The following is a 22528-nucleotide window of genomic DNA, read 5'->3' as shown; positions in this document are numbered from 1 at the left end:
GCTTTAAAAGTGCCAGTGTAAACTTAAAAACAATCTTTCAAGTCAGTATTTACACAGTTGTATGCAAATTAAGTAGTGTACTTGTCCACACAACACAAGCTATGTAACCAGGAACTTGTTCAATTGTTGAAAAAATAAAGTATACTGCCATACGTAACTTGAACATCAGATACTTTTTCCCCCTCCTTCTAACCAAAGTCATAATGATAGAATTGTATGGTGCACTTTCATTTGAATGATCCTCAGCGTGTATGTAACCTGAATAACCTGCTGTGGGTTTGTATAAGAATGGTGTGAGGAGTGTGGATTGAAGTGTGGAGCCATGTGAGTTGGCTGAGGTAATATGGCCCTGAGAAAATCAAATAGCTGCCCTAACAGGCGTTCATTTGATCGAGAGTTTTCTTCAAGGAACATAGATAGAAGACTCCCTTCTCGCTCTTGGTATACAAGTTGTTATTGGTTTATTCTTTCCAGGAAGGCCCTTTGTTCAGCTGACCAGTTTTGGATAAGTTTGACATATCCAGATGAAGCCTTTGCTCCTACAAGAAAAGAAGTGAAATGCACCATTTAAGTTTGCCTTACATCTTTATTGCATGTTTTAATCTTTTCCCACAGCGTTGTTAATTTTGTATCACATATGTATTTATAAATTTAACCCTTAACCTAATAACCTAATATACACACGCTCATTGATATGTAAATGTAAATATTAGAACCGCTTTAATTTGAATACACATAAATGTAGCTCACTCTTTTTTGTCCTTGGCACAGGGGTAACGCTAGAGCTGGTAGTCTCCCCAGTGTCGTCCTCACACAGTTGAGCGCTGCTGCAGGCAACAGCCTCATCGAAACTGACTTCATCATCATCCTCTAAAAAATAGGTTCATTACAAACTCGCTACCAAGCAGGTTATCAGAAAAAACAGACACACACACAACCATACATAACGCGGTATATTGTCCTTGCTAAGAGAAAATTTACCTAGGCACGGTTAGATAGGCCGCCTGCGTGAATTTAGCGTCAAAGGTTATCTATTCTAACAGACCAGGCAGCTACTAACGCTAGCAGGTTAACTAGCCAAATGGAACTTAAAGAACTAGCTAACATGCAAGTAATGTTAGCCATAGCGTAAGTGATCTGTAAAATAAATCTAACAACAACTTACCAGTAAAGGTGTCTTCGGGTCACTCGTCAGGCGAGCTGTTGTCAAACTCGACATCCACATTAGTTTCGTCAATATTAGAAAGTTACTTGATCAGTTAATTCCGGCCTGGCCTAATCGTTCATAGGCAATCCGAAACAAATCCTTGTTCCGTTGTTTTCTCCCATTAAGTCTGCTGACAATTTTTTGGACTTTTTTTTAAAAAGTCCAAAATAAGTTTTTTTCTTCTGCTGTCCAGTTACGGGCCACCATAAATCTTCAAATATGCTGTGTATTACCTCAGTTACCTCATGTAGAAACAGTTGCCTCATGTCATAAGACGAGTAATGAGCATGTGCAAAAATTCCGCCTACAGCAAGCAATCCGAATGACATGGCTGTTCTATCGGATTCTTAAAGACTAAACCACCCCTTTCATTCCGATTTAAATTCCAATCGGATCGCGCAGTTTCATTCCGATCAAGGTGTTTATATGAGTCATTTTACTCCGATTGAGCCATAAATCCGATGACAATCGGATTATATCTGTCCATGTAAGCGTACCTACTGACAAATGACAGATAAAACAAAGGAACAACGCACAAAGTATCTCATACTGTCCTGTGGCCTCATGCTCTAATATGGGGATTTTTTGTTGAATTATAACATTGATTGTATTGCTGTAAATACCAGGCCCGGTTCTAGATTTCCCCAATCATAGTGGGGGCAATCATAGTTTTGGGATGGGCAATTTTTATTCACCAATGCATAATTTTTACAGCATATCAAAAAATGCATAGTACTAAATGCTACCAACAGCCTATAACTTGACAGAAATATAAGATATAAGGAGTGGCAGTATCTCAGATAGGGAATTGAATGGTTTCTGGTTCAAATCCCGCCTCATCTTACTGAGGGTGTTTGAACATGGCTTGTCTGCCAATGTTTGTTGATGATAGGTCATCTGCTACAGCCAATCATTTAGATAGAAAAAATGTTCTAATGTCGATATGTTATTACAGTTTTTCTCAATTACTTTGGCTTAACCTTCAAAAAGTGAGTTTTGCACTTGTTGTTTTGAAAATATTAAATATCATTAGCCAAAGCAATTGAGAAAAACTGTACCTGTACTGTACTGGCTACCTGAAGTAATTATGAACTAGCTATATATACATGAACTATGAACATCATGTGTCAATGCGGAGTGGGCACGGAAAATGCACTACTTGAACTCGGCACTTCATGCGAAGGCGCCAGACTCAGTGCCTTTGATTCTGGAGCAGCCGCTGCTGCATTAGTAGAAAGTTGTTTAATAGGAACCAGAAATCGCTGCTTGGCTGTTCGACTGTAACTATGCAGGATACAGAAGTCCTCCATGTAATTTAGCCAGGTAAGAAATTATTTAAATCAGATTTATAAAGCTTCTGATTCCTAAAGCTACCACTCTTTCAAGACAGCAGTAGCTAACTAGCTAGGGGAACTGGCTAGCTAGCTAAGTAGCCTATCCTAAATCAGTTTACATTTAATGAATTACTAGTAGCCTAAATAACATTTGTGGAGTTTTACACCACAAAATATTTTTTTAAGAAAATGAAAAATGGAATATGCTGTTTGCAAAAGTATTCAACCCCTTTCACTTTGGCAAACCTCAATTCAATTAGGTGTACAATGTTACCTTCAGAAGCAACCTAATTAGTTGGGTGGTCTATTGTAGTGTATAATAATAATGGTTCAAATGTACTGTAAATATACCATAAAGCCATAAATAAACCATATGTGACTACTTTAACTAAAATAATAAAGTGCATCAGTTAGCTCCTTAGCTGGCAACTGTGAAAGCAGACTAGCTCAGAAAGCAAACATTAGGCAGTAATCTCTAGCGAACTACGTCAGATAATGTTCTTTGACACTATTCACACCTTGGAATTATAACCAGACACTTTCTAAGTAAGGAATAAAGCACCACTGACGGTGCAGTTCTATGGAAATAAACCACGACAGGGTGGTGTGATGCGGCCCCATGGCGAGGGCCAAGGGGATGTTAACCACCAATCAAGTGAAATAATGGGGAAGGGAATAATGCACACCCCTCCACCCAATCAGCAACAAGTATTTAACCAAGCCGTGGTGTAAACCTGTTTAAATAAAGCCATTTGAACCTGCAACTGTGTGTCCCGTCTCTACAGACAAGTTCACAAAATCTAATGTTAGAGGGCAAAAATGATGTCAGAAAATAATAATAATAAGTTATTATTATTATTATCATTGTTGTTATTTAGGGGTGCTGTGATGAAATTTAGGTGTCCTAAATTAGGTGTCGCCAATGTCCTAAACCCCACCAGAAACGCCCCTTATACTGCACAACACAAAACCAACAAAAGTAAAACTATCAAAAAATAAATGTACAATGATTTTTTTAATATGTCAATTTTAAATCACATATGAGAAAAATGTCGCTATGATCTATTCTTCAATCAAGAGCCATGCACTGTAGAACTGTCAGTTAATTTTTCGGTCTCCAAGTTTTGTAGTGTCCATCCAACCAATCAGAAATTGGAACAGTATGAAATCGCTGAGCTAGCCAATGATATTGACACTGGGGGGGCAGAAAAAAGTGATTCGTCTACAGGATTCCAAATGAGCGTGACAACTCTGACAGATATAGCCTACACATGCTTCTGGCCAGAAAATTTGGGTGGGCAATGCCCACCCCTGCCCACCTCTAGATCCGGTCATGGTAAAAACTATAAATTATATTTGCACTATAAATTATATAACCTTTGACTAGTTGAATTTAGGAATTATTGATATGTTGCTTAATTGTTAGATGATTGCAACTAAGGGCCACATCAAAAGATATGTGTTAGACACATCACTGCCACAGGGCTATGATTAGCATAAGCTTTGAAAGGAGGCCACTAGAAAATGACACAGGGCATCAGTGTCCTGCCATGCCCTGTGTCCTGTGTCCAGTGACACAGGGCATTATCATTCCATGTGTTACTTTCTATGAAGTCAGTTAAAAGATTTTGCTCATGTAGTCCACTTAAAATGGACCATGCCTCTCTATTGTTAAATGTCATGCTCCATTCTGCCACTCCCATGGATGTATTGACCAGTTTATATAACAATGATAACACCGTTTTGAAAAATGTGTTTATGACAGGGGAGATAAATTATGTCCTTGTTAAAGTGGGGGGACCCCCCACCCCCTAGCTTTCTAGACTCCTGTAATTTTCAGTTATAATTAGTTATAATATAGTTATAATAGTGACTAATAATCAATTAGTTATTATGAATTATCAGTTATGATCAGTTATAATACAAACTTAGATTTCAACTTCTTTCATGCTATGATTTTAATTTTCCAAGGCTTCATATTATAAAGCAGTGCTCTATGAAAGTTCTTAGAAAATGTCTAAACATCAAAATATAGGTACTTTTGTAAAAGTAATCACAACTGAATCTCATACGAAAGTCATACGACCAGTACATATCTAGTGGTATGATTGTGAGGTGCATGCATCAAATGAACAAACATACATTATAGTTCGTCAGTTATAAAAGTACAGGCATGAGTGTGCAATCATGTGTACTTTAATTGGTCTGTGGAAACTTAAGTAATCCAATGATTTCAGCATCTCAGGACTGTGTCTCCTATCCCATCACCGTTTCTCTGCCACAAGGTGAGAGGAGCTGCTGGATAATGGACTTAGCACCCTACTTGAGATCCTACCTGTATTCAGTTAATCATTAATTTTTGTGGCCAGGACGGTATATTGCAGACAACAAGAAGCTCTGTAGAAACAGAATTGACTGGACACTGCAATCTGCAGAGTCTTCTGTCTTGTTAGAACTCAAACTGTATCGCCCATCTGTTCAGAAGACAGTTTTTCTCAGGGTGAGTTTGGCCGACACATTCTCTTCACAAATTATCAAACCGAAGCTGAAAACAGACATAAATATTTGGTATCTGTGAAGTGGGTTTTTGGTGTGTGTTCAGTCATTTTATTTTTTGTATTTTTTGGAGTAATACTATCAATTTTGTTGCTTTTGTTGTCTGGCAGCAAGTTTACGTCAGTCTGCTGTTTTACCCAGACTATTTCTGTACGTGTCTCAAACCTCCACACCTAATGTGAACAGCTACTTCCTGTTTTCTCTATTTCTCTACCTTTTCATTTTTCCTGTTTTCTTAACATCTCTATTTTCATAGCCTTTTTTTCCAGATTTATTAAGAGGTTACAATGGGTGAAATTAGCAATTAAGAGCTCTTTTTTAGGGATAGAAACACAACGTGCCTTTGCTCTTGATACATATGTAGTTCTACACGCACACACACACACACACATAGAAATATGATGAATTTTCTAAAACTGAAGTTTTTTTTGTATGTATGTATATGTATGTATACACACACACACACGCTGTATGAACTAAGCAGCATAAAGAAGCTCCACAAATCTTGAATTAAAAAGTCTAATGTTGCTGTTCTTGGCTGTTCTTCAGCCTTATTCATGCTGCATAGTAGATCATGGGTGGTATAGATATGGGTCATACTGACTGCTCACAAACTGCGAGGGTAATTAGTTCACTGTGCATATAGTTTGGATTATAACAATTTGGTTATCTCCACTGAACTAGCTTGTTGCTGTCTACATTGTGTTGCATTTAACAGTGTGTTGCTTAGTATTGCATCTAATCATGTAGTTGTTATTTTTTGTATGTTAGGCTGTAATTACTTTGTATTGTCTTGGTAAGTTTCCAGGGTGCATTTCACTGGTAATTAGTCAGTAGTTTTGTTTCCCCCTCTCAACTTGCTGATACCAGTTATCTACCAATACCGCTAAATTCACATTTTCTTCTTTATTCTTCCCACTTCAACCTCCTCCTCCCTCCTTCTCTCACTTCAGAGGACTTTGTGCAACATTTTGATGAGAAAGTTGCCATTATCCAAAACTCTCAGCCGACCAACGATCCAGTTCCAGCCACCATCCCTCCATTACTCATCCTGCCCTATCCACATTCTTCATACTCACAAATGTGATGTCAGAAGTCCTTGTCTCATTGTCCAACTACTTGCTCTCTCTCCTCTTTTTCAGAAAATCTCACCTGATATTCTTCCATTCATCACCTTTCTTGTCAGCTTCCTGACCACTGGCTGTGTTCTCTCTACCTTCAAGCAGGGTTATGTAACTTTCCTATTTAAGGCTGTTTTCACACTTGGTCCGTTTTGCTGGTCCGAACTCGAGTGCAATTATTCCCCCCTCCCCCTGCTCCCACTGGTCTCCTTTCACATTACATTTTTTGGTTGTGAACCCTGGTCCGTTTACATCATCAACACGTAAGGAATGTGCAGCTTTTATTTACCGATGTTGCTAGGCAAGGACACAAAAGGGAGGCAAAATGGAAAGCCACACTATACTGTATTTGTTTTCTTATTCATCTTTTTGTTAATATGGTGTCAGCACCAAAACAACCGTGTTCGGCATTTTAACTATGCCATAAATGCATCCCACTGTCTGAGAGTGATGCGAGCTGCTCGGATAAGGAGGTTTTTGCGGAGACAGGCGGCAAAGGAAAATGATTTTGCAGCTTTGCTTACAGAGCTATACCCTCAAGGTGAGCGAACAGTGTGGCTACCTGCAATTATTTTCTGAATAACTTTTAGATGCGACAAGCGTGAATTGCCACGTAGCTGTCCTCTTCAACAGGGTTTACTTCCTGATTTTAGATCGGATAGGTTTCACACCAAATGTGAACGGCACTGGAGTTAAGGTGAACCGCACCCCAGACCCCCGTTTTCTGGAGGTCTTGGGTACCGGTCCCTTGGTGTGCACCCGAGTTCAGAAAACAGCTTTCACATCAGCAAAACGAACCAAACTAACGGCTCGGATCCGCACCAAAGGCTCTAGTGTGAAAGCACCCTAAGAAACTAACAGGAGACCCTTCTGTTGTTCAAAACTCCCCTTCTCCCTTCTCTCTTTCCTCTCCAAAACTCTTGGATGTGCAGTTTTGAATCAACTGTCTGACTTTTTCACACTGAATGACCTGCATGATCCCAATCAGTCTGGTTTCAAAGCTGTCCACTATACTGAAACAGCTCTTCTTTCTGTCACAAATGCTCCATACACTGCAAGAGCTGCTACCCAGTCCGCTATTTTGATCCTCTTAGTTATTTGTGCAGTCTGTGACACAGTAAATCGCCATATCCTCCTGTCTACCCTGGCAGCTCTGGGCATCTGAGGTACTGTTCGTAGGTGAGTTTTGTCTTACTTCTCAGGTAGCACCTATTCACCTTTTTCACCTGCATCGCCATATTGATTTCGAAACGAGTCTTGGGTGGGTAAATGATTCTAGTAAAGCTTCATTCATATTTCAACTGTGTTTAGCGATTTTAAAATTTTAGCTACCCAGCTGATGACTGTCATGTGAGATGACTGTCAGATGCGAGAACGAGGTAGCTAGCAGCTAGCTAGATAACAGTATCGAAATACAATTAACCAATGAATGGACAATATTCCAATACTAATTAACATCTCACTAACACATACAGGGTACACAAACTGTTAGCCAGCTGGTGGACACTTAATTAGCTAATATTTAATCCGTGTTTAGCGAGCTAAGAGAGCTAGCTAGGCAACGTCACCCAGATGACTGTGAGATCGAGGTAACATTAGCTAGCTAAATAACAGTAGCAACACACAATTTACATATGAATGGGCAACATTTCAACAAGAATGATCACCAGACTAACACATACAGGGTTCACAAACTGTGGGTAAGGTGTGCCCTTTTGCCTTTGGGCACAAGCAGTAGGTTTTGTGTCCATCTTTCACATGCCATGCCCAGCTAATGTCAAATTACCTCAGGGGGGGAACTGTTTGTTTACCTATCCAAGCCTCATTTTCATTTTCAATATGGTCACGAGGTGAAAAAGGCTAATGACACTACACTTATTTAAACGCCTTACTACAGGAATCCCCTCCAGGTTTAGTCCTCATCCCACTTCTATTTTCCTTACACACAAGATCGCTTAGCTCAGTCATTCCTTCTTATGGTTTCTCATATCACTTTTATTCTAATGACACTCAACTCTTCCTCTCTTTTCTCCATCTGATACCTGGATATTTTCACACATCTCAGCTTACCTAACTGATGTCTCTTCATGGATAACTAATTATTACCTGCACCTCAGTTTGGCCAGGGTAGAGCTTCATTATGCTAAGTCTTCCCTGCTAAGTCTGCTCTGTTCCAGGACTTGGCCAGTATCCTGGAAGATACAACAGTGGCCCCTATGCTGTGGAATGAACTTCCTGTTGTGGTCACAACAGCTGAATTGCTAGCTAAATTGTTACAGACTGAAGACGGGACCTCTTCAGTCTGTACCTCATTTACATACGTTGTAGTTTTGCTGCATGGTATGTAGTACACTATAGGAAGCCTCTTGTCAGTGCAATCCATACCTGAGAAGGAGTTACAAAATACTAACTGTATAGATGTCAATAAATATGAACTAATTTCTTGTGTTTTCTGGTTAATTAACTAATTTATGGTTTTATGTATGGATGTGTTGTTCAGTAGTATTATAAAAATGAAAAATAGTCCCAACTACCAACCTTCTGCTCACATGCAAGAAGTGGTGAATATGTAAAATATATGTAAGTCTGTAGGGTTCATAACAGCTCAGTTATGTCAGTTAGCTAGCTAGCAAAGAATGTCAAAACATGTCAAAGCATGATCACATACTGGAAATGAAAAAGATACATTTGGCTTATTTACCACAATATTGTTTTTTTTCATTAGTTTTATTTTTAGGTTTCACCCTTCAAACTTCATGTTTTCTCAAGTGATGTCTAGCTAGTTAGCTGATGCAGCAAATTGATAGAAATGGGCACTGAATGAAGTACTGTTTTTGTTCCCAGGGGCTTGACTGGAAAGGTGCTGCTGACTGGCATACCTATTAAAAGATGGGAAGAGGAAATAACTGCAGCTGGATGGGGGCAGAGATACCTCTGTCTTCTGAGTTCTTCAGTGGTAAGGATCAGAGAGAGGGGTGGGGTCAGGGGTAGGGAGTGTATGCTGTGTCATAAGGAACGGGTGACTGGTGATGTCAAGGCACAGGCAAGGACTCAGGCGCGGACCACGAGAACTCCAGAATCCAGGCGTTTATTAACAGAATGGTAGAACAAACGGGCAGTCCAAAACAGGCAGGGTCAAAATACCAGGAAGGCAGTCCAAACACAGTCAGGAATCAAAGCCGGGGACAGGCAGGGTCAAACCAGGTAGTCAGGAAGATCAGGTGAACAAGGCAGGACAGCAGGCAGGAGCAAGGTCGAAGAGCAGGCAGGGTCGATTCAGGGAACAGCGATCAGGCAGAAAACACAGCGGGAACGAGACAGGTAAAACACACTGCAACGAACTGGCAACAAGACAGAGACATGCAGGGTAGATATAGGGCTGGGCTGATGAGGAGATGGGAAGCAGGTGTGTAAGCAGGCAGGAGGGGATGATCGGGTGGGCGGAGACAGGGCGGAGAGTGGGGCAGGGCTAGAACACAAGGAAAACAAAAGCACATGGACAGGGAAAAACAAAACACAATAGCTAGGGGGCGGGAGCACTGACAGGTGAGCTACTGATAATGGCAGGTGGCAACCTTATTAAGAAGGCAGCAAGCCTATTATATACATATTAAAACAATTGATGTTTCAGAGAAAGGCTAAGCCCATGGCTCGGATTTGATTCCAGCTAGGCTTGGGCTGATACGTGATATTGTTTTATGTTGTGGTGTCTGTGGGCTGTTGCATGAATCTAAGTCTGTTAAACTTTTCTTCTTGGAAGTCATACTCTGCTGGTGTTGTGCAGTTTGTAATTGAATAAATCTGTTGGAACTAAACTTTTTAAACAAATCAGTGTACTGTTTCTACTGGTTCACTATTCTAAAAGATTTGTTCATTTGATTCATCAGTCAGGCAACCTCCCCAACATGCTTTGAGTGACAATTTAGGTTATTATAGAATTAATAGCCTACTATATTTTTAGCGGTATAGTGTAATTATGCTACAACAATATCTAGAAATTTTACTAAGGAATATAGTCAGTGTCATGAAGTCATATCAGCCTGTTTAAAATGGAACAATCTAAAATGAGATGACATCACTACTTTGCTGAATGAAGCTATTAATTTGATTAGGTGTTGTTTATCTTGCTTTATCACATAGTCAGTGTATGGGTTTTGTAACAAACTGGCATTACTGATCAGGGTTCATTTTCCTTTATCTGTCTTTGTTAGTGTAGTGGGCATTCAGGCTGAACAGAAGAAAGTCAATACAGTGAAATAAAATATGTGGAGATGGGCCTTGCGCTGTAATATCATATCTATCTTGTAAATACTTTAAATAGCCAATTGCACTTACATTACATTATTTAGCACCGTGTTTCCCAACCCTGCTCCTGGAGGCACACTGTCCTGCATATCTTCTGTGTATCCTTCCTGCTTGACTAAATCAGGTGTGCTCAGCTAATCAAAAGTGCCACTGATGAGTTCAGTCAGGTAGGTAGAGCAGGGATAGATAGAAGATATGCAGGACGGTGTGCCTTCAGGAGCAGGGTTGGGAAACGCTGATTTAGCAGATGCTCTTATCCACAGCAGCTTACATAGGTTACAATTTTTACATGTAACAGTTGAGCAGGAGGAATCCAGATGCAGAGATCATACAAAAAACACAGATAGGTTTAAAAAGACAAAAAAAAATCTTTACTAGAGACTAGAAGCAGGCAAACTTGGGACACAGGAAAGCACACAAGGCAGGGTAGCTCAAGACTGAGCACTAAACAAAGGAACAGGCAAGGCTTGTATTGAACACAAAACACATGACAAGACTGACTACACACAGGTGAACACGTTTAACTAAATTAGACAAGGCACAGACAGGAAGAAAGACCCTCTGGAGGATGTAGCAGGCAACAGGACCCGAAAGCAGTTACGAGGACGCCTGCTGGGTGTTGCGTGTAGAAGTCTCTGAAACCCTGACAGGATATTTACAGAGGAATTTACTGAGGTTTTTTGGATTAAGTACCTTCCCATAGGGTACAACGGCAGTGCCCCAGTGAGCAATTGAATTGGCAACTTTGTGGTTATGAGCCCTGCTCCCTACCACTACTCCACACTAATAATAAAGCGATTAAGGACATTTCTCTGTTACTGTCAAGATATAGATTAGCCTACCTAATAATGATATTAGATATTTCTGAAACTAAGTATGGACAGTTTTGCTGTTTTTAGTGAATGTTTAAGTCATGTTGATTCAAATCATATTTATTCATGGAGACCTCACTGTTTTGTTAATAACTAACATCATTCAGGTAGAATTAAGGAAGGAAGGGCATTTGATGACATTACATCATTTTTAATGGTCACATTTTTATTTTTTTACATCTTCGTGTCTGGTTGAACTTAACATGTCATGGTATCTTAACATACATAATGTTAGTTTTTGACTACTTTCAGATGAAGTATGGTTGTCATAATATCATAGTGGGAGGTGATATCAATGTTGTTTGGGATGCAAAACTGGATATTTCCTGATCTGATGTTGTTTATGATCATTCTGGTTTGGAGCATGAATGTAATGACTTTGGCATGTTGCATGTATTGAGGCTTTGCTTTGCCAAGGGCAGAGAATTCCCACACTAAGCAGTGCATCAGTCTCATTCAAGAATTGATTATTTATTAGTTTGCGGTGAGGTAGGGTGCTAGATGGTGTAAGTGCTTGCTATATAGGAGGATGCACCCATACTTATAATATCCCTTATATTATGAACTACATTATTAATAATAGCAGAGAAACTGGATGTATTTTATCCACAAACAATGTAGATTCAACTGACCCTGCTCTTATCTGGGAGACTGAAGGCAGGTTCCAGAGGTATGATTATGTCTTATGTCCCATTGAAAAAGTAAAAAGAGAGGGTGCTTCAAAATGATTTAGAAAAATCAATTGCAGGTCTATGATTAATTTACCTAACAAAGCTATAGTGGAAAAAAAATATTGCCATTACGGCTTCATTAGATGCACTCCTGTATGCTAGACAAAGGATTTACAAATATGGGAACAGACCAGGGAGATACCTTGCAAACGTTATTAAGGATAAAATTGAAAATATGTAATCAGAAATGAGTTCCAACACTGTAAATATTTGAGGAAGGATGTCACTAACAGTTAGACAATGTCATGAAAATCTTTATAAATCACAGTGTACAGTCTCCAATTTGAAGATGCACACCTTTCCAGACAAATTAAACCTCAACCTAAAACAAGTTTCAGAAGAGGAAAAACCTGTCTTGAACATTTGCTCTTAGAGGCTGAATTAGTAAAGGCAATAAAGTCTGTTCCTAATAATAAATATCCGTTTCCACACAGGTTTGGTATAGAATTTTATAAAGCCCTTTTTGATGTTCTCAAGTTGCCACTTCTTAATAGGTTTAATGATGCACTTGATGCAGGTACTCATTCTCCATCCTGTAAATCTTCCAACATTACACTCATCTAGAAGAAGGATAAAAACAGGGAGGATCCCACTTCATACAGACCAATTACATTAATGTTAGTCAATAGTAAAGCTTTGGTAAAAATTCTAGCACAAAGGCTTGAGGGAGCATTACCTAATATTATTAATCCTTATTATTAAGGGAAAGTAATTGTTAAATAATATAATGTAAGGTATGTTTTGAATATTACACAGTACTCCCAAGTATCCATGGTTGAAACAGTAATAGTGGGGGTGAATGCTGAAAAAGAGTAGGCCTATATGTTTGAGATATTGTAGTAAGGGACTTAGAGAGAGCCATATCACTACATATGGTGAATGAATTCATGTTTTGTATAAGAACTCTAAAGGACATGTAATTAGCAAGGGCTTGTGCACTGGAGCATTTAGCTTGGGCAGAGGCACAAAACAAGGCTGCTCAACTTCACCCCTGTTATTCAATATGGTGAATGAACCCTTAGCTGAGGAAATTAGGAACGATCCACATATTTACATTGACATTTATTTAGCAGATACTTTTATCCAAAGCGACTTACAAGTGCGGTACAATACAACACAAGCGAAAAAATCATACAGAGTCAACAATATTAGAAGTACTGCATGACAAAGTTCCAAAGCTTGGCCAGGCGAGGCACAAACTAGCAGGTAAAGTTAACGAGTGTGTTAAACCATTACAACCAAACCATTATGTTAACCATTACAACAAAACCATTACATTTTTTTATAGTTTAGAAGGAGAAAGAGACCACTTAATGACAAGGGCCTTGCACTCATCAGCAGCATACCTGGATTCATTTGGATGAAGCATAGAGCTCTGAAACTGCATGGAGTGCTCTTCATCACCATACACGTGGGATAGAACCACACCCAGTCCTGTCTCAAATGATCACAGCAGTTGGCAGTTTCTCTGGCAATCCCCTCCTCATAATGTCTGTTAATGGAGCTGCTGTGGAGGAGAAATGACGAATGAAATCTGTACCCAGCCAAACCAAGGAAGGCACAAACAGCTCATTCACCATTTCTTCACAGCTTCCACCTTCTTGCTTTGAGGTTTCAGCAGACCACGGGCGATGGTGTATTCCAAGTATTGTGCCTCGTTTTTACACTATGTAGCTCTTAGCCGGATTGGTGGTGAATCCTGCTCATTATACATAGTGCTCCTAGTACCACCTGGATGTGGGTTACATTCACAGCCCAGATGCTGGAGGCTGGCAGGGGCATAAGTCAGCACCATATTGCACAATCTCATGAAGCATAGGGATAGGATCCTCCAAGGTAAATAGGCTAACCGGTGCTGCCATGGTGCCCTCCTCTCCTCTCTTCAGTAGGTTAACATGGTACACCTGCTGTAGTTTCTTGGCATCAGGGCTGGTTTACATGGTAGTTCACTGGTCCTGCTTGATTCCTGATAATTAATTACAGTACTACCCCCTGCCAAATGGCAAGTGGACTGGTTATATATCCACTGCTGGGTGTGTTGGGGCTCTGCAATGTGCTCTCACACCACCGGCACTACACCTACACCTACGCATACATTCCTCCCACATGCTCCACAAAGTTGGGTGTGGGGAAGGATGTTCTGCCAAGGTTGCCTTGGTGAATGTCATAGAGTCCCCTTAACTGATATCCGTAGAGCAGCTCAAAGGGGGAGAACCCAGTGGATACCTTGAGGACCCCCCAGATGGTGAAGAGCACCTATGACAGGACCTGATCCCAGATCAGCAGTGGTGACCTCCTAGAGCAAGTTCTTCAACGCCTGGTTGAACTGCTCAACCAGCCCATCTGTGTGCAGGTGACATGAAGAAGTACAAAGGTAATGTATTTGCAGCAGGAGACAAACATCTGCCATTACCTTCAACATTTAGGGTGTGCCCTGATCTGTAAGAATCTCCTTTGCGATGCTCACATGGCTAACAAGGTGCACCAGCTCACGAGCAGTGGCTTTGGATGTTGTGACCCATGACATCATGGGTTCAGGGTAGTGGGTGGTATAATCCAGGATGATCAGAATCTACTGGTGTTTGAATTGGATAGGGGTCCCACCAGGTCGAGGCTAACGCTCTTGAAGGGAGTCTCTAAAATGGGGAGAGGAATCAGTGGTGCAGTGGTTACAAGCAGCTTGTAGTTCCTCATTTTCTTCAGCCAAGCTGGACTTATTTTCTTAAGCGCTTTCACTTCAGTATTGTCATTAATGTTCACTGCATTAAATCTGACAGATTCCTATTGGTGAGTTGCTGTGACTGATGTTGGCAGTGTATGAATTTAGCATATTACTGAAGGATATTTTATCATCAAGCATGAAATGATATGACTCTGAAAGGGTAAGCCTATGAGAAACATAATGGATCCTGTCAATCTAACAAAAAATCCCCCTTTTCTTAAAGCATCTTCTACAATTTGTACACCAATCAGTTCCATCAAAATTGCTGACACCATGGATGGAGAATGTGTCATGACAGAGATTTCAGTGCAACTAATGCTGCACTCATATCAGGCTAATCGGAGAAATAACATAACTCCAAGTAACAACCTAAGCTTTCATGTGATTTGAATGTGTTAGGAATTCCAAGAATGGAATAATGGAGGTTGTTTGTAAATTATTGATGCTCATCATAGTAATCATCACATTTTTCACAAATAATAGGTATCACCTCATTCAGTAAGATAAAGAAAGATAGTTGGTTGCATTCTGTGCATTCAGTGTTAGCTTGGCTAGCTTTTTGTTAGCTTGTAAATGATTCAGTTTAGTTATGGATAATAGAAACATAAACCACATGGTAACAGCAGTATGAGTAGGTATTGTGTGTTTGCACGTAATACTTGCACTGTGTCTTATTGTGCTTGGTAGCAGATGTGGGCTGAGGCATATCTTGCTATGGTAGCTTAATCAGCTCAGGTTAACATCTCAGGTCAACATCTCTTTTGGGAACTCCTTGCCTAATTTCCATGTTATATTATTAACATTATTTAATGCAGATTGCATAAAAGTACTGTTGTGCCACAAAATTTTGTAATGTTTCAATAAGCAGGAAGTTGTGACTCAGTAAAAGCACTCGTTCTGAGTGTAGACTGAGCACTATGGCCTGGGTTCGAACCCAACCGTGTCACTAGCCGACAGTGACCGGGAGCTCACAGGCAGAACACATTAGCTTCATCCCACTGGGGATAGGGGAGGGTACATCGGCAGGGGCTTTGGTCCCATTAGCAACAGTGACCCCTGCTGGTCGATCGGGTACCTGTGGTCCACGTGCTAAAGCTACATACAAAATGTCTTCCTCCGACTCTCCTCTGTGCTAGCTTAGCTTGTGGACTGCAGTGCGAAAAGAAGCAGCGGCTGACATCACTTGTCTCGGAGGAGGGCATGTGCTTGTCCACACTCTCCTGGACTGACAGTGGGGGTTGTGCAATGTGACCAAACATCGATGATGACAAATTGGGCATTCCAGAGTTTGGGGAACTGGCCATTCTAAACTGGGGAGAAAATGGGGAAAAAAAGATTAATGGGCTAGCTCTGGAAATCCATAGTTCAAGCAGTTGTCTTCCTTGTGGTTACATGTGGAAGTTAAAGTCAGAGTTCTAGGTCCAGCAAATTCCAGCCTTTTTATTACTAAATGTTTTAACTTTGTGTAATCTTTCCCTTTAAAGGACTTTCAGTGGCATAGAGGCACAAAGCCAGGTGCTTTCAGTTTGTCTGTGTCTCTGCACCCTATCACAGACTGTGCATGCAGCTCTACAGGCTGTCAGTATGTGTATATTGCTCTGTGGTCTGTCTCAGTGTGCATGTAGTTTTAAAGCCTATCCCATTGTGTGTCCTGTTGTGTGTCTTTCACAGTGATTAGCAGCGACCTGTGGCTCTTCCTCATCCCAGCTGGGCTGGCTGTCATCCTGCTAGCCTTGTTCCTGGAAGAGATGGGCTTCTTTTATCGAAATGTGGCCTCCTCCAAACGCAGGCACCTCTACCTCTGGATTATGGGCATGTACCCGGTATGGTCCCTTTGTGGTACTTCCAATTTTGAATAAATACAGAGTGTGACATTAATCCCTTGTTTACTGCTCTCTCTGTGTTATAGGTTTTTGGAATGACCTCTATCACTGCTCTTTATGTACCTCGCTCCTCTTCTCTCTGTAATTTCATTGCCTCCCTGTGAGTAACATGGTTTTCACACATAATATAAAAAACATACAAGATTGTTCTGTGGCTCATTAACAAATCTCTTTCTCACTCTCTCTCTCTTTCCTGCTGCTCTGTCTTTACCTCTGTCTTTCCCTATTTTGCTCTCTCTCTCTCTCTCTTTCTCCTTCTGAAGGTATCACTCCATAACATTGCTGAAATTCATGGGTCTGATCACAGACTTCTTTGGGGGAAAAGCCAGGATGCTGGAGGCTCTGGCTGGACAGCAGGTCTCTCCTGACCCTTTTCCCTGCTGCTGCTGCTGCTGTTTTCCCCTGATTTCCATCAACAGGTAATTCTAGAACCCTGCTGCTCTTAGCCCATGTTCATCAGTAACAGGCACTACATAATCCTGAGAGTTTGCCAACAATTCTGCTAAGTGCTAGGAGTGCAGCAGTAGGGCTATACAACTTGTCACACTGATGTCAGAAGTGGAATGTAGCCACCTGAGTCAGGTGAAGGGGAGGGCAGTGTCATAGCAGTCAGGCAGAGTGACATCACTAGTAAGAGCTTTATAGCATGACACACCTTATGAGGCCAGCTGGCAATTTGTGCTTTAGCACTGTGGTGCCTCCAACCTCTCTTCACCAATTCCTTCCTCTGCTCATCAGTCCCTCCAGTACCTCTCTCTTCTTCATGCCTGTGGCACACAAAGCAAGTACCCATTGCTGTAATCAAAATTTAAATCTATCCTTGCAGAGATTTAGGGACATTACCTAAATCCATAAAACCTGGGCCTTCTAGTGAGGCTGGTATATTAAACTTTTACTAGCAATGTCACCCTGCCTGATAGGCATAAACACTACAATGTCCTTCCATAAGTGAGTCCCTGAACCTGACATACATGAGCATATCTGCACGGTAAATTATTTTAAAATGCAAGCAAAGAAACTCGGCCTTGGACACAAGCAACACAAACTGTATCTGAGCAGCACCCACACACCTGCATTTAATGTGCTTCTGATTAGGCAGGTGTGGTCCATTAACCAATGGCTGGCATCGCATACACACAGATAATTACAGTGACATACAGTTACATAATTAACATTTAATGATTAACACAAACTAACACTTAACAAACATTCAGTGTCTAGGGGACATGTGAAGACTCTCCTTCACAGTGGCTAGTGGTGGTTTTTCAGGGGGCAGAGATCTCACATGTCAGAGATGAGAACCAAATCCTGGTCTCCCACTCCATGCAGTGACATCCCTACATTGAGAGTTCAGGAATTATAATAAGGCTGGATTGTTGCTATACAACTCTTACTAGCAACATGCTCAATTGTTTTTGCAACACAATGGTAAAACATGCTATCTTGTTTTAGCACCAGCAATAGTAAGACTTTTGTTATCAGGACCAGCCTGGGATGGATGATGGCAGCTGTTCTGCAGCTGTCTGTGGTGAGAACCATCCTCTTTTTCCTTACGCTGGTCCTCTGGACAGATGAACAGTATGACTATGGAGATGTGAGTAAATCAGCTATTATAAAATAACTGAACCCACACCCTGATGTAGACCACATTCCGATATGAATATGTTATTTGTTATTGCTGAAGGGCAACCAGCAGTGTCCCATTTGGGAATAAAACCTATAAACCTTTAGAACATAAGAACATATGATGACGAGAACAGGCCATTCGGCCCAACTAAGCTCGCCATTTCTTAATTAAAGAGTATCCAAAACTGCATCAAGTCTAGACTTGAACACAGCAAGGGTGTCTGCCACAACTACATGACCTGGCAACCTATTCCATGTATTGATAACTCTTTGTGTAAAATAATATTTCCTTATATCAGTGCGGAACTTACTCTTAACTAGTTTCCATTTATGTCCTCTTGTTTTACAGTCTGAACTCACCCTAAAAAATCTATTATAGTTAACCTTATTGATTCCTTTTATAAGTTTAAATACCTCAATTAAATCACCCCTAAGCCTCCTCTCGCTTAGTCTAAATAGGTTAAGTAACTTGAGTCTTTCCTCGTAGCTTTTATATTTCATGCCAGGAACTAATTTAGTTGCCCTTCTTTGAACCTTTTCTAGAGCTTCGATATCGATATTCGATATTTTTTATAGTGCGGTGCCCAGAACTGCACACAGTATTCCAGGTGCGGTCTGACTAAGGCATTGTATAATTTCAATATAACCTCTTTAGATTTATACTCAATACATTTGGCTATATATCCCAGCATCCTGTTGGCCTTTTTTACTGCTACAGCACACTGCCTAGATCCTGTTAAGCTTGGGTCAACCATTACTCCCAAGTCCTTTTCAAATTGAGCACATTCTAGTTTTTTCCACCCATGAAGTAGTCTTGTCTAAGGTTCTTATTTCCTACATGCAAAACTTTACATTTATCTAAATTGAATGTCATCTGCCAGGTATCTGCCCACTTTTAGATACTGTTTAGGTCTTCCTGTATTACCTTGATTCTATACTGTTGGCTTCCTGTATTACTAATGATTCTATACTGTTGGCTAGACCCCCTAGTTTTGTGTCATCTGCAAATTTTACTATTTTACTACTAACCTCTGCATCGAGATCATTTATGTATATAAGAAATAGCAAAGGCCCCAACACCGATCCCTGCGGGACTCCACTTTGTACAGGACCCTGCTCTGATACAATTCCTCCCACAGTTACAGTCTGCTTTCTATTGGACAACCAACTTCAAACCCACTCAGTGATAGCTCCTGTAATTCCTGCAGATGTCATTTTCAATATGAGTCTCTCGTGCAGAACTTTGTCAAATACCTTTTGAAAGTCCAAATAGATAATATCATAAGCTTGGTTTGAGTCCAGACATGCTGTAGCTTCCTCAAAGAAGTCCAGGAGGTTTGTTAAGCACGACCTCCCTCTGTGAAAACCGTGTTGGCTATCATTTAGAACACCATTTCGTTCCAGGAATAATTCCAAATTATCCCTAATGATGGATTCCAGTATTTTGCATGCAATACAGGTTAAGCTGACAGGCCTGTAATTTCCTGGTTCAGTCCGGTCTCCTTTCTTGTAGATAGGTACTACACTGCCATGTTTCCAGTCATCTGGTATTTCTCCAGTTTTAAGGGATTGCTTAAAAATAACTGTCAGAGGCTTGTAAACCACCTCTGCTAGATACATACAATCCTTGTTCCTTGCCAACACAATTGCATACTATTTTTTCCAACTAACTAGTATAAATCCATTTTCACAATATTGCAAACTTCATCAAAAGTGGTTGCTTCTGACTTTCACTGTTCCAGCCTTGAATCTACTTGCATGTTGCTTGTATGTAACGGTGTGTTTCGGACTTTTCTCCCATCAGGTTGACTCACTTAACCCCAATGTGTATGTCAATGCTATCATCGGTATCTCCACCTTCCTGTCATTCTACGGCTATCTGCTGTTCTACAAGGCCACCAAACAGACCTTGCGCGGCTACGGGCTCCGTGCCAAGTTTGTCTGCATCATTGTAGTTCTGATTCTGTGTGGGCTACAGAGCGGAATACTGGAGACCATGGGGGCACTAGAGATCATCCCCTGCACCCCCCCTTTCTCTGATCTCATGAGGTCCCAGCGTGAGTTCTGTACATACATAACATGAACTACATTGTTACTGTTTTGTGTGGCAAAAAGTGTGAAAAAAAGATACAAAGAATATTCTTTCAAAGAGGTTATAGTGTTTCCAGTCTACTGTTATTAACAGTTTATGGTTTACTTGCTGTTTAGCCGCTACGATTCTTGTAGTAGACTATACAAAGTAGTTTTTGTTATTCTCCTTACATCACCACTCTCACGACAGCCCTCAGTCCCGAGACTGCTGTATTTAACTTTCCAATTCACTTTCCTATTTCAGTTATTTACCACTATTCTGTAATTGTGGAGATGTTCTGCATTGGCCTGTTTGCGCGACACATCTTCCGAAAGGTAGAGCCACCACAAGAGGAGGGGCTGGGGGTGGACACTAACCTGGAGGTGGGACTGGCCATAAACCACCAGCAAAGGAGAGGACAGCAAGAAAAGGAAATTCAGACAGAGGAGGTGTGGCCACTCAGGGGACAGGTCAGCTTGATTTCTAGGGAGCCATGGGCAGGTTGGTCAGGAGGTGGAGCCTCTAATCCTGGTTACCACAGTGACAGTGAGGACAGCCTGTGCCGGATTGAGCATGCTCCTCTTGATCGCTTCCCCTTTCCTGTGAACCATGGACCACCACAGACAGAGGACCAAGAGAATACAGTTACCAGAACCTCCGAATGTGCCTCTATTGAGCTTTCCACAGTGACCCTCAGTGCAGAGATCAACTACACTGACACAAGAGAAGCCACCGTGGTCTAACTATAAGCCTCTGAGAGAAGCACAAATCATCTTGAAATTAGGGCACAAAGAGTGTTGGCTCCCTATACAAATGCAGATGGCACAGAAAACTTAAGAGGAATGCACTCCTATATATAAGGTCTTTATAATTTCTTCACTGTTCTGAAAAAAGTGTTACTTTATAGAAAAGCTGATTGCCAAATTGAGTTTCAAGCCAGGCTTTGGTGTTAGAGAAATTTAGAGATTACAGAATTTTATTTACAAAATTGCATCTCTTTCACTTTAATTTGAATGAATTCAGGACCATACAAGAGTAGGGTTTTGTGCATTTACGGCTTGCAAAATCTCCATTTCCTCACTATCAAACTGTACCTGCAACCAGCCAGAGGCATTTTCACAGAAAGCTCAGTCAGGCCATAATGGTATGCTGGCCAACTCTAGCTGTGACAATATTGACTGATGTTACGAATTTCCATGAATGTATCCTTTCAGTCACTCAAACGACTGTACATTTATGATCTGCATTATTAATTTCTTAATAAATTCTGATATTTAGGTTGAAAGCATTTGAATATAGTTCCTCTGCTCTGTGCAATATGTTCTGCATTCCACATTTGAAAGCTTTCAGTCTAATTAACAAATGCTACTGGTGAATTAAGGTTTTCAGTCTCTTTAAGTCTGGCCTTAGGTCTTGACTATCTTGGGTACCAGCAGAATTCTTAAAAAAAATTTCAAATCTCCATTTCTGAATCCTCCCACAGGCCTCCAAATCCATCCCCAAGAGGCATGTGGACTATAGAGATGGAGACTCAATATTTACCAAGTGATCACACATTGATTGGATCAATATTTTGATACTTATGAATTAATAGTTATTTGTACTTTACTGTACTGTTCTTTAGTATTTATTTAGGTGCACCTAAATACCTCATAAAAGCAGATGATAAATTACAAACCATAAGGGTAGATAGGCAGAATTTCTATATTTTAATGCTTTGCCCTTTATGCAACCCTGTTTTGGAATTGCCAGTTATATACTGTATAGGCATACATGCTGAGACAGACATCCACAAGATCAGCCTCTCTGCCAATGATGTACTGCTTTATGTCCAACAACCACGCACATTGTTCCAACACACCCTCATACTCGTAGACAACTTCTGTATTTCTGATTTTAAAATTAATTGGACTAAGTCAGAAATACTATCAATCAGTCTGGTATCTTGGTATCCAGTTCCCTTTTAATCCCTTTTAATCCCTTTTAATTATCTTTTCAGATTCGACCATATGCCAGTTGTCAATAGAGTCTCTGATAATCTCCCTTTTCATTAAAGGGCTGCATATCTGCAGTTAAAATGTCAATCCTCCTCAAAATCAA

General features: G+C 40.6%; 1 protein-coding gene across 1 annotated transcript; it reads left to right on the top strand.

Annotated features, from left to right (window-relative positions):
- The first annotated feature begins 9107 nt into the window (after positions 1-9107).
- On the top strand, positions 9108-21171 carry si:dkey-16n15.6 (organic solute transporter subunit alpha). The gene is made up of 7 exons (XM_036532447.1): positions 9108-9174; positions 16520-16671; positions 16758-16831; positions 16995-17150; positions 18214-18325; positions 20162-20414; positions 20693-21171. Exons 1-7 carry the CDS (start codon positions 9108-9110, stop codon positions 21169-21171), a joined length of 1293 nt encoding a protein of 430 aa, XP_036388340.1.
- The last annotated feature ends 1357 nt before the right edge of the window (positions 21172-22528 follow it).

This window comes from Megalops cyprinoides, chromosome 7 (genome assembly GCF_013368585.1).
Source record: "Megalops cyprinoides isolate fMegCyp1 chromosome 7, fMegCyp1.pri, whole genome shotgun sequence".
NCBI lineage: Eukaryota > Metazoa > Chordata > Actinopteri > Elopiformes > Megalopidae > Megalops > Megalops cyprinoides.
Note: the sequence above shows the minus strand (reverse complement) of the source record. Positions and strands in the feature narration are given on the sequence as shown.